The 16,775-nt window shown below is 34.7% G+C and overlaps 1 protein-coding gene across 1 annotated transcript in view; it reads left to right on the forward strand.

Moving 5' to 3' along the window:
- The window catches only part of LOC145666610 (U3 small nucleolar RNA-associated protein 15 homolog), a 59,044-nt gene extending 42,621 nt beyond the window's left edge, over window positions 1-16,423 (forward strand). The window contains exons 6-9 of the mRNA XM_081734043.1: window positions 5,788-6,005; window positions 8,340-8,638; window positions 13,311-13,444; window positions 14,592-16,423. Coding sequence (XP_081590169.1) covers window positions 5,788-6,005; window positions 8,340-8,638; window positions 13,311-13,444; window positions 14,592-14,845 — 905 coding nt within the window. The 3' untranslated portion in view covers window positions 14,846-16,423. The remainder of the gene's footprint in view (window positions 1-5,787; window positions 6,006-8,339; window positions 8,639-13,310; window positions 13,445-14,591) is intronic.
- Window positions 16,424-16,775: the final 352 nt, after the last annotated feature.

The raw sequence follows: 16,775 nt of genomic DNA on the forward strand, positions 1-16,775 counted from the left end.
TATATTGCAGTTGTATGCGTTGACTGAAATTTTAATTGTGCACGCAATTTGAAAAATAGACAATAGCGGGAGGCGTAGGAGTGGATGATTGTAAAATCAGAGTATGTATTTTAGTGTCTGTGTGGTATTTTCATTGTGTTATTATTTTATTATTAATGGTGAAAAGTGAGTAAATTTGCTTTGTGCTATAAAGAACAGTGTTGATACGTAATAATCGGAGTGTCACTTCTATTCTTTTTTTTATTATTGTATTCGGCAGAAGAAAAACATGACCTAATCTGTTGATACTTTTAAAGATATGTTGTTTGTTTGGCAAGAGTTCAGCTTGATTTCCATCTGTTCTACTTTTTTTTCTACGAAATATTATCGCCTAACGCGTGCTTGCGTAGCTTGTCGAAATATTATAGGGGCCGCGGTGGCTCAGTGGTAGAGCGTTCATCTGTGGTGCATGGGGTCCTGAGCTCCCTCGTGGCTAAGCGGTTAGCATACGCGCCTTTGTCGTGGCAGACCCGGGTTCGATTCCCGGCGGGAGCTTATGTGGTTCGGATTCCACGTTAATCAGTAGGTCCACGTCTCATATAGCCTCGCTCCTGAAAAGGACGCTAAACTAAAAATCAACTCAACTCAACTCAACTCATGGGGTCCTTGGTTCGATCCCAGCTCGCGCCAAATGAACTCTGTAGTGGACAAATACCGTGTACGTGGGTTTTCTCTGTGTTCTCCCGTTTCCTCCCACTTTCTTCATTCCACCATTTCATTCATTTCTCATCATCACCTCTCATTTAGCCTAGCCGGCATAACCGTGGGACGTAAAACTTGGAAGATTTCATTTCGAAATATTATATTCCTCCTCCAGCAAATGTTATTTATATGTGCTTTTGTTTCGTTCTTCCTGTTTTATTCCTCGTAATACGGTTTTAAACGGTCGACAGATGTGTCTTGAATCTTTTCTTAAAAGAATCGGGGAGACTAACTCTATATAAAACCGGGTTTAATTTCTTAATAACGGAGATGTCGATGGAGAGTTTAGAACCGCATACTTCTTCTGGACAGCGGTGGCACTCGTGTTCCTCTTCTGCCACATGATCTGATGATGATGAGGATGCCTGTCGTCTACTTGCTTTTAGTATTTTTCGTAGGAGAGCACGTGTGGTGTTTATAAATATAAACCACGTGTACGATATTGAATTATCAATTAATCATGTTTCATCGTCATACTATTTAATAAGAAGTATTTCGTGAGTATAGTAAAATCGCTCAAAGCATCCCCAGGCGGCTACAAAGGAAGCGGAACACCATTGAAGGAAACCGCGTGTTTCTTTGTTACATGGGAGGGATAATTCAACATGTCCTTCCAGTTGACGGTGGCCTGCCAGTTGACCTGCTGAAAAAGAAAGCGATGTTGCAATTTTCACTCTCTTGCTTACTGATTCTTCAGTAGTCTTCGCAGAAAGACAGATTTATCTAGTTTTTTCGTTACTTTTGTTTTCATTGCATCCTCCTCCTTCCGTCTCCTTTAGCTTGAAGGGCATAATTCTGGGACGTTAAACTGAAATATTTCATTTCATTTGAATTCAATTTGGATATGTTGTAATGAAGAGAGAAAATAAATCAATAATTAGTTTCATGATATGTGCTTACATTACTCTTAAATATAGCATATTGTTAATATTATGTAACTTCCATAACGATAACGCTTGCACGAACCAAACATGTTAAGTGGTTCGCCCCCTGTCCTTCCTCCTCCCCCCTCCCGGAAGGCAGTACCGCAAAAGCCCGATGAGAAAAAAATACAATCTTTCTTTGCCACTCCAAGAAATCCGTCCTTGACCGCCCCTGTCCATAATATTATACTGAATTCCTTTAATGATTGTTGTGTTTTATATTATTATTATTATTATTATTATTATTATTATTATTATTATTATTATTATTATTATTATTATTATTATTATATAATGTATCCATCGATAATAAAAGTTTAGCGATGGCAACAACGTATTACTTCGACACCGAACACGTGCCGTTTATGGTTCATTTGGAGTGTTGTTTATGGGGGCGGTTAGGGTAAATTTTCTGCTTGAGTACAAAGGAAGCCGGTTGGGGACCAATAGAACGTCTCAACTATACAGAGTCCTTGATTTCACATTATAATTGAAGAGATCATTTAACCAATGTAATAGATATTCTGTATAAAAAAAAAATGTCGCAAAAGTTCATTGTTGTGAAGGATGTATGACAAACTGATTTATACAGAATAATGAAATAGGACGAAATAATTATCGTTATGTTGTTGTACGTATTGTCAGATAAGCAGAACAAATGGAATTTGGTTGGTGGCAGTGGATTTTAGCGTCCCTTTTAACTCCGCGGTTATATAAGACGTTGATCTACATCTTAATGTGGGATCCGAACCACATTAGTTCCCACTGAGAATCGAACCCAGGTCTTCCGCACCGAGGACGTATGCACGAACCGTATATTCACGAGGGAGCTCAAAAAGAGGAATTGATGTTGAGTAGACAAACTGAAACTAGTAATACATCGTAATAAAAGTTATTACTTTTCGCTGAATTTAGGTGTGATTTCTACCTATAAAATAAGTGCCTTTTTCCTGTTTTGATCAACGTTTTACGAAAAATGACTTTGTTCACAAACTAAAATTGCAGTAAGCTTATAATATAATGAAGACCGTAGCAGGTGCACTCTACGAAATAACATTGAAACATGATAAAGTTGCAGGTTCGAGTGGAAAATAAATGCAATTTGAAAGTTTGTTAATCGCCAAGAATAACTATTACTAATAAGCAAGAACGATGTATTGAAAGTTTTTTTTAAGTTCGACTAAAGCTCGCTCAATAACGTGGCTATCCAGTGGATCGCTAACGACCTACCTGAAAATATTGGGAACATTCTTCGTCTCGTATTTAACTAAGTGCACGGAGTCTGGGTTTGTATTTCCAGTGCAAGAACCGTGAAATTTTAACGCTTAATGGTGGTTTGAATTTCATATGTTCTTGTCGTCTAATATAACTTTGGTACTGAAAGGAATGTAAGTAAGTGCACAAAACACGTAACGTAACTACCTAACTTTTATGAAGTGATTTTTATGAATCTCAGAATGTGAATTGTGATATTTATTTATTTATTTATTTACGAACTTAATTCTAGATACAGATGAACACCAGTTTAGACTGGAATATCTAATAAATACAAGAGATGATAACATAAAGCAATAATAATAATAATAATAATAATAATAATAATAAACTAACATCTAAGTATTTGTCTGAATGGAATTCGAAATGCTGTTCGAAGAGTAACGTTTCGGACCTGAGTTGGCCATGTGTAAGTTTGTACAGATCACTGATTTTATAACAAGTGTCAGGTAGTTGAATATTTAATGTTCGAAACAGATCGTGTTTTTCATCGCACGTGTGCGATATACTCTGAAACGTACTATCGCAAGGAAGAAGTTTAGAACTTAATTTAGTCGAGGTAGGTTTATAGAAACGGCTATTGTCCCGATAGTTGACAGTATTCTATTTTAAGAGAAATTATTGCCTTGTAGAACTTTGCTAAAGAACAAAGGTTCCGTATTTCTGTTAATTTGTACAGAAGTGCCAGTAGAATACGCATCGATTGCTTAGTGACAGTGTTTATATGTTCCGTAAAAGTAACTCCGAGAGCTTTATGACTATTGACTCTCGTGATGGGCAAACTATTTATTTTGTATGAAGTGTGTACAATATTTTTCTTTAGGAAACATGTTATGGATTTACTCTTATCGGGATTAACTTTTAAGAGCCATGTCTTACACCAAAAGGAAAAAATGACTATGTCATTTTGAAGTAGACCGGAGTCTTCTGTACTGTTCACTTCTCTGAAGATTTTACAGTCGTCTACAAATAAGATGATTCTGCTGGAAGTTGAGTTGGAGAGATAAGCCAAGTCACCCAGTACAATATGGATAGGAGTAATCCAAATACACCTTCCTGTGCTATTCCGGATGTTACAGGCAGAGGGTTAGAAATGATACCGCCAAGGTGCGACCTTGTAGATAGCTAATCAGTAAATATAAGAGTGACCCATGAATACCGAATCTATTGGAAAATTTGTAAATTAGATAAGGGTGATGGAATCGAAGGCTTTAGATAAATTGAAATAAATAATGTCAAGTTGTGCATTGTTGGAAACACTGTTTATAACATGATTAAGCATATTATTTAGGATAGTAAGACAGGAAACCATGTTAGGCTATGTTAATATAGGGAGAGATAATTTCAAAAGTCACCAGTCTATCTTTGACAATTTTCTCGCTGACAATGGATATGTTTTGAGAGAAGCGAAATAGGCCTATAGGAGGACACGTGATCTTTCGGAACCGATTTATAGATGGGAGAGATAGGTCTGTTTTCCAAGAAGATGAAACATCTGTTAAAAATAAGCGAAAGCGGGAAAGAAATAATAAATGTTGTGGAACGAAGAAAGATCGAGCTTATAGTGTCAGGGCCTGAGGTTCTATCAAGTGGGAGAAACAGTAAGAGTGACTCAACTCCTGGAGGAGTGGTAAATATAACGTGAATGGGCCATAGACTGAACAGGAATGAAAATTAATGGTGTACTTGCACTTGAGAATTTGTTACAAAAGAATTCATTAAAAATGTTGTTCTTTCATCATCTGCACTTGATCATCATTGTACATCACAAGACGTATGGTAGAAGTTTTAGTTCTAGACCTGATAAGAAACCACAAGTGTTTATTGATGCTTTTCTCTGAAATTTTTGAAATATAATCTAAGTATCTAAGTATTTGCACCTCAGTAGCTCTTTTTCGTGACATCTTATATCAGAAAAAATCTTATAAGTTTGTTTCTTTGGAAATGCACACCACAGTTCCCAAGCCTTTTCTTATTCCGCAGTGTGTGGCGAGTGTCTTCATCGTGCCATTTTTTTTTTTTGGGGGGGAGGGGGGTACAAAATCTTTTACTGTTGTTTGAACAACGTAGGTTAAAAACCCACTGCCTCATCTATTGTCCCTTCTTATACAAATGTCCAAGGTAGTACGTGTAGTGCTTTACCAGTTACACCTACAAAGCAGTCACGACTAAATACAGATTATTCAATGCAAAAAGTAAGAATCTCACTATTAATTTCTAATATTAGTAACTTACAACTACTTGAGAATATAGTTCATTAACGACCAGTAGGCATCACATGATGTTACTCTACAATATTCAAATACACTTATATTTTTCTTTATTTTGTTTATTTTCTTTACTTAATTTAACGTTATCAAATAATAACAACGATGTGTTTTAGATATTAAATCTTTTATTAAGATCAAGGCTGTACGAAACGTCGATTTGGATTTAAATATGAAATCCAAACTGTATGTGCCCACCATAGATTGAACTCTAGGCTACGACACAGAACGCACATATTATCATTCGGCTGTTGAGGAACTTCAATAAAATGTTATACGTAGAATAGAGTAGACTGCTGGATATGTTTGAGTTCATGATGAACTCACAGTTCTTAGTTATTCATTTTTGAAGGTTTACTTTTAAGGATCAATAAAACATCTTTCTTCATTGCATAGTAAGATTACTACTAAGACGTATACTTGTGTACTTGTATTGTGTATGCCTTGTAATTTAAAACTTGTACTTTAGAAAATTTACGTGATCATTCGATCTGTTATTTATTTATTTAATAATAACACATCTCAAGATGTAACTCAGTTGCTTACTATATTTTAATAGCGCTCTTTGCTTCTTTCTTTAGGTGGTACAGAAGTGAAAGTATGGGATGCTTTGTCAGGAGGCAGGCTTATGGCTAAAATGTCCCAGCATCATAAGACAGTTACTTGTCTAAGATTGGCTTCCGATAACAGTAGATTGCTAAGTGGATCCTTGGATAGGCATATTAAAATCTATGATATAAGCACATACCAGACAGTTCATACATTGGATTACCCATCTGCGATATTAAGCTTAGGCGTTGTAAGTAGCATTTATTCCTTAGTGATTGAATCTATATCTTTTCAGAAGATGTAAAAGTGTTTTGTAGGTTGAGGAGTCGTTCTAAGTTCCTATGTCTACTTAACAACAATTTGTGTATTGTTTCCTATTTAATTAAGATATTCGTTTTTGATAGATTCATATTTAGTGCAGAAGAAGTGTGGTGGTAATTATAAATCTGATGAAAAGGATCTTATATAGAAAGTTGTTCCAGTATATATACAAAGTTCTACGAAGTACTTACCTTAAGAAATTCCATATCGTCATAAGTTGCAGTGTTCGATTGGGTCACCAGAATTATGAACAATGGCTCGAAATTATAATTTCCATTTAGAAAACTGAACTGGAGAATATATGGGTATTGTTCCACATTTCATCCCGAAAAGTTTTCCCGAGGCTACGAATAGGTCGGAGAGGACAATGTTTGAAACGTTATTTTAAACCCACAAAGATCCGTCGGACTTGAGTCAGGGTTCTCCACTGGAGTGTCAGTAAACTGATTAAGTTTTATCATGATTTGTGCTCTAATTGATGAGAAAAGTGGAGCGGAGGTTAGTATGGCTTAATGACTTATCCACATGATTGCATAGATTTGCAATGTTCTTTCCGTACAAACGTGGATATCTGTGCGGAAAATGGGAATCATAATGGTTGACTGAAAGTATGCGAAATTCACATTTTTGTCAACCATCACGGATCCCATCATACCCGCAGCTAGTGCAATCAATGTATCCTTTTGGAAATCTCTGCAGTAGTGGGTGAAGTTGCTAGTCTTTTTTACATCGCTGGAGTGACCCGTATTTAATCATTGCCCAATAGATAAATGCATGGTTCATCTAATGTGGCCACATGCTTCCACTTGCTACATATAAGTGGTATTCATTCAGTTTGCAACAGTTAGTCTTACGTTCAGTGATGTGCCGAGGTTGAACACGCTGTAGGCGAACAACCTTACAATAATATTGCAGTATTATTGTTCCTTATTTGATATAGATGGATCTTCCAGCAACCTCTTTTGAGGAGATGGTGTTCTTGGTAAATCATCCGGGTATATCACGCAGCATTTCGTTCGTACTATCATTATAGTTTCCTTGCGGATGTCTTTATGAGTGAATGTTTCCCATCAGCCATTCGTTGGGAGTAATATATCAGTACTGCATGAATACATGTTTTTCGACGGTCAAAACTTTGTCTTGACACTTGTTTCACAATCTTGTCATAGATGAACTTTGCCTGGAAAGGATTCGCTTGCCAGTAGTAGTTCAATTTCTGTGACATTGTGTTGCTGCACACTTCATTCTGTATCCTGGTAGATATACCCAAGGACGTAACAAGCAGTGTACGGCTCCTCCTTGCTACAGCTCATGCCTGCAGATGGCAGTGACGATCGTACTTCTTCTAATAGAACCGCAACAATCGTTTGCATTCAGTCTTGGGTTATTTCGTAATTGGCGCAGAAGAAGCGGCGGGAGCTAATGTGATTCGAATCCTACGTTAATTTGTATATTGAATCCTACGTGTATATCATATAGCCTAGCTTCTGTAAGTATCGCTAAATTCAAATCAAATCGTAATTATTATAAGTAATGTATATTTGTGTAAACGTTCCATACCAGAGATGCAAAAGTGCACAGTATTGAAGTTGCAATACATGTAATACCTAACAAAGTACAAGGGATGCAATCTTTTAAAATGTTTCTTTAATTTATATATACACTTTGAGCTCCGCGATTGCTGGTGAAATTATCTAATTTTAAAACATGAAAAGGATACAAACCCAGTTTCTGGATTTCTGACTTCTCTGCCTGTTTTCAATGATCTATATGTATCGTCAAAAGAGCTAGTGTCTTGGTACCAATGATAGATCTGGAGGGAAGTCACATCGGTAAAAATCAAACTTATCGCTTCAACCTAGGAAAGAAAATCCCTGTAATGTAATAACTCTTGTATAAAAGAATTAGTGGAGGCAAGCTTTGTTCCCTTGGTTTAATGTGACTTCCTTTAAAAGTATTTGATACTTGTTTCTACAAGCAAAAATATTTAGAAATTTATCCTGAGCAAGAAATGTTCTCATCGTATTCACGACATATCTAACATTTTTCCTGTGAAATATATAGCAATTTTTCTTTAATAATAATAATAATAATAATAATAATAATAAAAGAGGATTTAGGCTGATAAAATTCATACAATAAAATGTATTATTTCGCTTAGTTCATAGGGAGATATGCTAGATCCAGAAATAATTTTCACCCGTATTATCGGATATCGTCGTTTTGTATAAAACTATTGGATTTTGTTTAATTTATATTTTAGGCAAAGGATGAAACTGTTATAACTGGAATGGTTGACGGTTTAATCTCAGTGGCACGACGAGAAGAGGAGGTGAAGCCCACGAAAGCAGAGCGGAAAAGAGTGTCGTATCATTATATCCCGGAAACATTTAAAGAAGGAGCTGATGAAGTGGTGAAGGAAGAAGCTAGACCAGTGACTGCGAAGTACGATACTCATTTCAGAAAATTTCAATACACGAAAGCTTTAGATTCAGTTTTAATGCCTTATGTTACCAATAAAAAGCCAGAAGTGACCGTTACAGTATTTCAGGAATTAATTCGGTAAGTTTTATAGCTGTATGTACTAATAAAGTAAAAGGTGTGTAAAGATGTATAAAAAATATGAGCAAGAAGCATGCTGTCTGGGTTGATTTTAGAAAAAGTAATTCTGCACATACTTCAAAATCAAAATAAACCTTCTTAATGGTGTATTAAGAAATTAATGATATGTAGCCAACTATACGTACTAAAGCCGATATGCTTATTTTAAAAATTATATTGATTTATTAATTGAAGTTTAAAGTCTCTTGAGTACCAAGGTTATATAAAACGGAATCTATTGATTAAACTGGGATCCGGATCGCCATTTTCACAACCGTGAATTAAACTCTGGATCGCCCTCATAGAAAGCACACGCCTAAAAAAACATTGTTGAAACTGACAAAATGTTTGTTACAATGAAACGGGACATGTACCTGACAACTAGATTATCCTCTAAAATTATTTTCTGGGTGATATACGGTAAAATACCAGGATATTAAAATTTTGGAGACCTCCGAAATTAATTTTGTTATTCTGAAATAAATCAATTCTCAAAAACTCGTTGTTGTATCCACCATAGGATCTGCTTACTTCAAACGAATTTACAGAGAAAAGAGTTTAATATAATATTTACTTGATGAGAGTAAAATTAGGATAACGTTGAAGAAGGCTGTACTGTGCAGTAGACAGTGTTGAAAGGCTAGTACCATACTTCCTTCTCTATCTCCTTTGTTTCTCCCTTTCTTCGTCTACCAGAAGTATTTTCATTTTCTTTACAAAAGAAAACTACTGTCACTTCTTAATATACACATTGCTTTATGAAGACAAGCAAAGAATGAACACGTGATAGCGAGATACAGTGATGCCAAGTTCTCTTAGTTAAAAAAAAAAAAAAAAAAACGAATGTCAAATATTTCGCATCTCAAAATATATCTCTGCACTCAATGTTGAAAAAAAAAAAGAAAAAAGACAAATACTATAATAAATGCATTTGTATTATAAAGTAGGACGAACTTGAATTATATTATGACAGATAAAGTTAACATAGGCAAAAAGACGACATTTTCATTCGTTACGTTGAAAGTTCGAAAGGGAAGGGTCCTAAAAGTAATTTCGCTGTACTGAATATTTTGTTATCCTGGTGATCGTTACAGTGACATTTTACTATGTTAATCAATTTCTGATAAAATGCTTAATTTACCCACTTACTCCAATTATCTTATTGAATATACTACTAACTTTCAGTGGATAAATAAATATTGTATAGACAGCACTTAGGTAATGCGTTATGAAAATGTGACATGTAGTCGGAAATTGCTCTTTTCTTAATATTTAATATATTGTCTATATATGTGTACCGCAGTTTGTATGAGATTTTTAGGATACGCTGTTGAAGCAACGTGAGAAAATATCTTTCCATTTAGCACAGTTTTTAATTTCGAGAACCAGAAATCACAGTTACTAAGTCGGTTAATAAATAAGATGGCCTTATGGCCAAATATTCTTAGTGAGTGCTCGTTATTTTTGCGCCAAAGCTCATGGGGAAATCTGTTGATTTTGCAATAGTCAGATAGTAAATTTTCTGTCTACCTAAAGTTTACGTATGCATTAGCTAAAACACCCTCACACACATTTGCGTACGTGATTCCAAGTAAATCACGCTGGTACACTATTTCCATTGCGGGAAGTAAATTTGCGGTTTTATATATATATATACACCTCGCACATGAGGAGAAATTTCTCTTCTACAATTCAGTTATTGTATAATTAAAAAATTTCAGATTTGAAAGGACACAGAACTATTTATACTCATCCTCCGAATAGTCAAACTTTATCCACTGCATCCTGCGATCTGGATTCTCAATTCTTTGTTGGATTCTATAGAAGAAAAATGTACTGTAAAAGTAATAGTGTAGCTTTTTTCAATAGTAACTAGGCCTAAATAATCACTGTTTGTATATATATATATATATATATATATATATATATATATATATATATATATATATATATAATAGAGGATTTGATAGCAGCGTCGTTCACTTCGAATCTGTGAAGTAATCAATAAAAAAAAAAAAAACAAGAAACTCTAAGTAAACATAATTTAGTTAAGCTTCTTTTTAAGTTAGGGATGAAGGGGTGGAGAAACATGTAATTATTGGAAGCGCCGACTACAAGAGTGCCTAGTGCGCCAAGCTCCTAAATGGGGCACTATGGAAAACTCATTATGTATCATTTAATGATCTTATAAATGAGTTATATCTTATTAAGGAAATACTAGCTACGGTCTGTCGCGACGTAAGAATGACCAAACTAAAGACTTAAAATACTAAACCTTTATAAACTATATAAAAATGCATGCAAATGAATTTTAATGTGTTTATATATATTATATATATATATATATATATATATATATATATATATATATATATAAAGTTGTTTTTTTTCTTTCTTTCTTCAAGAAATACATTTTCGTTGGGTTTTTCTCAATGAGTATCTTCAGGTTTCTTCTTGTATGAACCTAGTGGAGGCGATGTATAACTAACCATGTCCAATCAGATAAAATCATGAGTTTTAAATAATATCAAAAGTAAAAGAAGTATTTAGGTATCGAATTGATGACAATTCAAAAGTAGGCAACGTCTGCTCAGTAAAAAGCTCATCATTATATTGTGCAGTGCTTAGTTGTTTTTTTTAATACATATTTTTAAAAATATTTTTTCAATTGCTGTCATTTAATAGTGAAATCAAAAGAACTTCGAAAATGAAAAAAAGGTATTGTTGCGACCAAACAGAAAGAAAAAATACTCTCGTTTTTTTTTTTTTTTTTTTTAAGTAATAGCATAGGTTGATTTATAATTGTTAGACTAGGTATGTAGTATATCATAGACCAAACTAATATCGAATAAATGGAATTGTAACACTTCCTTAATGATTTGATAACACATTATTTAAATACTAATATATTAAACACTAATAAATAGTACATATTAAATATTAATCAAAGCGTTACTTACCAGAAACACCGAGATTACAAATCTGATGTCTTCCACAGCCTAAAGAGTACAATCGTGAGACATTAAACTCAAAGATATAAATTCATTTTGTACAAATCTGATCGTGATCATTTCGGCAAAGGTGCTAAAGAACATGATAAGCCTTTGCCGAAACTCTCAAGGTGATGTAGCTGTTTTTGGAGAGTACAATTTAGTTAGTATGATACTTACTATTGAAATTAAATTAATCTTAATAGGTCTTGATTTTTACTTATTTATTTATTTTGTAATAGCTGCAGACATTTTTATGATTAAGTAATAATAAAATATTCCTCTTCCAGTAACGTCTACAATATTATTAATGTTTAATAATAAAAATGAATGTCCCAAGATGGCATATACCAATCAATAGATCCTATTGAGCTGAACAAAATGATATGCGTGAGTGTTAAAGCCCATGCGTAATTTTCGAGAAAATGGAAAAAATCGATTTCCTTTGTAAACCTAAATTGATGCTGTATGATAACCATGCCACGTATTGGGGCCACGGTGGCTCAGTGGTAGAGCGTTCACCTCTGATGCTTGGGGTCCCAGGTTCGATCCAAGCCCCCGTCAAGTAAACTTTGTGGTGGACAAACACCGTGTGCGTGGGTTTTCTCGAGGTTCTTTCGTTTCCTCTCACATTCTTTATTCCACCATTTTCATTCATTACTTATCATCACCGTCTCCTTTAGCCTAACCGGCATAACCGTGGGACGTAAGATTTCATTTCATTTTCCATGTCACGTATTGAGATGAAACTAACTCTGAAATATACGCTCTGTAAGCTCTTCATTATGACAGTAGTAAGACGACAGTAGATAGTGTGACAGTGAGAAAGGGTCTAAAATTACACAGCCAGACACACAAAAATAAAAGTTCTGTGCACCGAACCCCAGGGTATGTGTTCGATGTATTTTGTTACACAGAATACAAATTTCAAAATCCCGAGACGATCGACCATGTCAATATTTTGTTATGGTCGAAAAACTTGACCGATTTTGGATAGGAAGGATGCACGTAACACAGCCATACAAAAAAATCTGTTTAGCGGACCCCAGGGTATGGATTCAATGTATTCTGTTACACGGAATCCCAAGTTTGAAACCATAGGATGATTGACCGTGTCAGTTGTTTTATGGACGAAAAACGTGTCTCCTCCCTATCAAAACTCGTTCAAGTTTTTCGTCTATATAAAAGAATTCACATGGTCAATCGTCCTATAGTTTTGAAATTTGGATTTTGTGTAATAATATACATCGAATCTATACTCTGGGGTCCGATGACATAACCTTTATTTATTTATTTATTTGTGTGTGTGTGGTTGTGTTATCATTTTTTTAAATTTCTCTTTAACTAAAATATTGTCCAAAGATGACACATACATCAGTCTATAATCACATCGAGTTCAATAAAATAACATACTTGAGAATAAATCCTCATGCGTGGCTTTTGAGAAAATGAAACGGACTTTCGTGGCGTTAAAAGTCTATCGTTCGTTGCAAGTTTATTTTCCTGGAATAAAGTGTTCTTTATGTAGCAACATACAATTATAATTACCACAAAATAGGTCTATTCGTGATGGTACTGGTGACATACATACTGCTTCATGCACATAGTATTTGTAACTATAGCGCTTTGAATTTATTTTTCAGGCGGAAAGGTCTGACAACAGCTTTGGCAGGCAGAGAAGGGAAATCATTACTACAAATTATCCGATTTCTTACAAAGCATATTGGAAGTGGTAGATTCACGAGAACTTTAATTGATGTTGCGAATGCTTTGCTAGGTATGTTTTCGTTATTTAATGTATTTATTTTTTAGATCTTAACAACTGCAATTTAAAAATCTCGATCTTTTAATTTCTTTAATTATAGTCCAGACGTTACAGTTTTTCACAGGACAGTAATATGCAATATTAATCATGAATGTACTTGAGTTTCTCTCTTGGTCACGGGCCCGCATAGCTCAGTGGTAGGGCGTTCACCTCTGGTGCTTGGGGTTTTTGGTTCGATCCTAGCTCGCGTCAAGTGAGCTTTGTGGTGGACAAACACCGTGTGCGTGTTTTCTCGGGGTTCTCTCGTTTCCTCCCATTTTCTTCATTCCACTATTTCATTCATTTCTCATCATCACCATCTCCTTTAGCCTAGCCGGCATAACCGTGGGATGTAAAACTTAAAAATGTCATTTTATTTTTTCTCTCGTGGTCATCATCTAGGTTTTTGTTTTACGGGGGGGGGGGTCCTCTAAGACAATTATTATTCGGTAAAATGTCGAAAAGGCCAATTACAGTGCCAAAATATCTAATTGATTAACTGATAATCTAATAAGCTAGAAATTCGTTTAATATGAATTGCAGTTTGAAAGGAAATGGATAACATTAAAAAAAAGAATCACGAAATGGGGAGAGAGAAGGAATACTGCACGAAAATATTACTGTGCGATTTTGATACTTATTTAAGCATCTAAATGAGAAACATCTTGCAAATTTCTCTCAATAATACTTCAACTGGTTATTTATAATATCACAAAATGCAAAAACTTATTTTATTTCAAAAATAATCAGTTTATCTATTAAGCATTTCAACCATTTTTAAATTATGGCTATTTGTATACAATATAATTCTGTAATTTCAATACTTTTATTTCTTTTAATATCATATTATGTCATTTTTGTTGTAAGCGAATGTTAATTTATGAAAGTCAGTTGTGATTATACAGTTTGAAATAAGAACAAATTTCGATTAAGTGCACCTTTTTTTTGGGGGGAGGGGGAGTTTTGCAACTCAATCGACCTACCGTATCAGCCATCCTTGACCTTTATGTGGCAAGTTTTTATTGTACTTCAAACAATTCGTAGAACATTTGTTAAGCTTTGACACTCGTTGTTATATAGTGATGTGAATTCTAATTGTGATACGATTTTTAATTTTCAGATATTTATGAGGAATCTGTAGATGAAGACCCAGAAGTGAAGAAGGCCTTTGAAAAGTTGCATGAGCGAGTAGCTCAGGAAAGGGAGGTTCTTCTAGAGATGCTTAGTTTGCAAGGAGCGATTCAGATGATCCTTGCGGGGTCAACTTCTGCAACTTCAAATTCGTCGATAATAATGCCGTCTGCAATCAGCAATAAACATGGGTTAGAACCTTCAGAAGATGCGAAATCGGACTTCGTAGTGAATGTTACATAATCGATTTTCGTTATATTTCATCTTAAAATGAAAGAACTATGGTTCTGGTGATCAATATGAAACAGAACAAGGAGTTGAGAAACTGGATTGCGTTGTATTTATCATATTAAATTAATACAATACATCGTCGGGTAGTGTTGCGTAAGATCCTGGAAGCATTTATTTCATAACATGGTGGATACGTGGATAAACGTGTGTGGTTGGCAGTTTAAACAAAATAAGTACCCTGAGCAAGAAGAAAACTAATTAAGTACTTTCAAATGTAAAAGTATCATTCATAACATAGTCCAAGACATTAGAGCATATGACATCCATATTTGATATATATCACGTCCAAATTCATAATATTGATAGACCTTTAAAGTACATCTGACATTTTACAATTAAATAAAGAGATTAAGGTATATTTTTATGGGTGCAAGATCTGATCAAATAATATCCGACCTTAGGCAAGGATAAAACTGTAGTTTATGTAAGACTTGAAATCAAGAACCTAGTTTGTTTTGGAAAAAGGCTTCTTTATCGGGTACTTCTCCCTGTAGTGAATCAACTATTGGATACCTTTTTCAAAGTCGTTTTCGTGATCTCCAGTCATTTAATTGTGTTGGTAGTGATGTTTTTCTTTCAGCATCCTAAAATCTACTCACTTTGAGTGGCATCGTGACTTTGAGAAAGAACAAATTTTTGGTTTGGTACGGGAAAGAACAAAAGTTCCGATCGAAACCTATTTTTTAGAGCAATACAACACCATATTTGCTAGAGAATCTTAGTATAATCCATGGGCTTGAGTGTTGTTGTATCTGATGAATTAAAAACCAGAAATGTTCTCTGTAGCGTTTAGCTATGAAAAGTAGTCAGATATGTTAGACCTTTTTTTCCAGTTCATGTGACTGACCAATTTTCCCACGAAATAATTCGTTCCAAAACAAGAAAGGCCATTTCATTCCGTTCACTCAGGGAAATATTGCAGTTAAGTGGGTTGAAAACAGGTTAACCAGAATGTGCGGTGTATGAAAGATACAAATAGTCGATTGAATAGTAATCTTTTGAGTATTTCCTGCAAGTTCTATAGCGATTTTTTTAAAGAAAAAAGATACAGACATTATACTTCCTATCCCTACTCTTTCGTTTGCTTTTACACAACTTACTCAAAGTGATGGCTTGGTGTGAAATATGGAGCAAGTTTTACTGAGCCGGTATTCGTTGATGTTACCTCCAATGGTGAGCAGTATTTGGAAGTGGTATAGAAGTTTGTTGGAACTTTCCGTGTTACTTCCGATAGGATAGGGTTTCATCGCTTTATGATATAAGGATTCGTGAATGGCTCAGTATGTAATTCCCCGGTTATTGGATTGGGTGGCGTGGTTGATTTGATGCCTGGTGGTACACGTCATTGCAAGCAAATTGGGCAACTGTTTGAAAAAGGAAATAGCAAATTCGGGTATAGGAAAACCAGAGCCGGATAATGTGCGTAGAGCGCTGATTATTCGTCACTCAGTTGAACATGCCAAATCTGGCTGGCAATAGCACCACAGTGTTTCAGCTGACTTGAAACACAAGCGTATTAAACTTTTTTTTTTTTTTTTTTTTTTAAGTAATAAATGTTGCTTCTTTTTCTTTTCAAATTTCTTACTTTATCAAAGGCTTGAGTGTATATTTAATTACGCGGGTGATGCATTCGCCAATACTAAAGAAAAGACCAAATTTTACCGAAACTTCCTAAAAATTCATACAGCTACGGATTATTTTGTAGACTTGGCAACACTGGAATTTAGTAAAGAGAACAATTGTACTTGAATTATACAACACTACATAGTCAGATAATATTCTTCGGTCACTGTTTTCCTTGAGGAGCGTGCATAAATGAGTCAATCCTGGTGGTTATAGAACTATCAACATGACTTTGCTGTGTGATTGCCATGGCTTCTGT

Source organism: Thermobia domestica, chromosome 12, assembly GCF_964235325.1.
Source record: "Thermobia domestica chromosome 12, izTheDome1.hap1.1, whole genome shotgun sequence".
Classification (NCBI taxonomy): Eukaryota; Metazoa; Arthropoda; class Insecta; order Zygentoma; family Lepismatidae; genus Thermobia; species Thermobia domestica.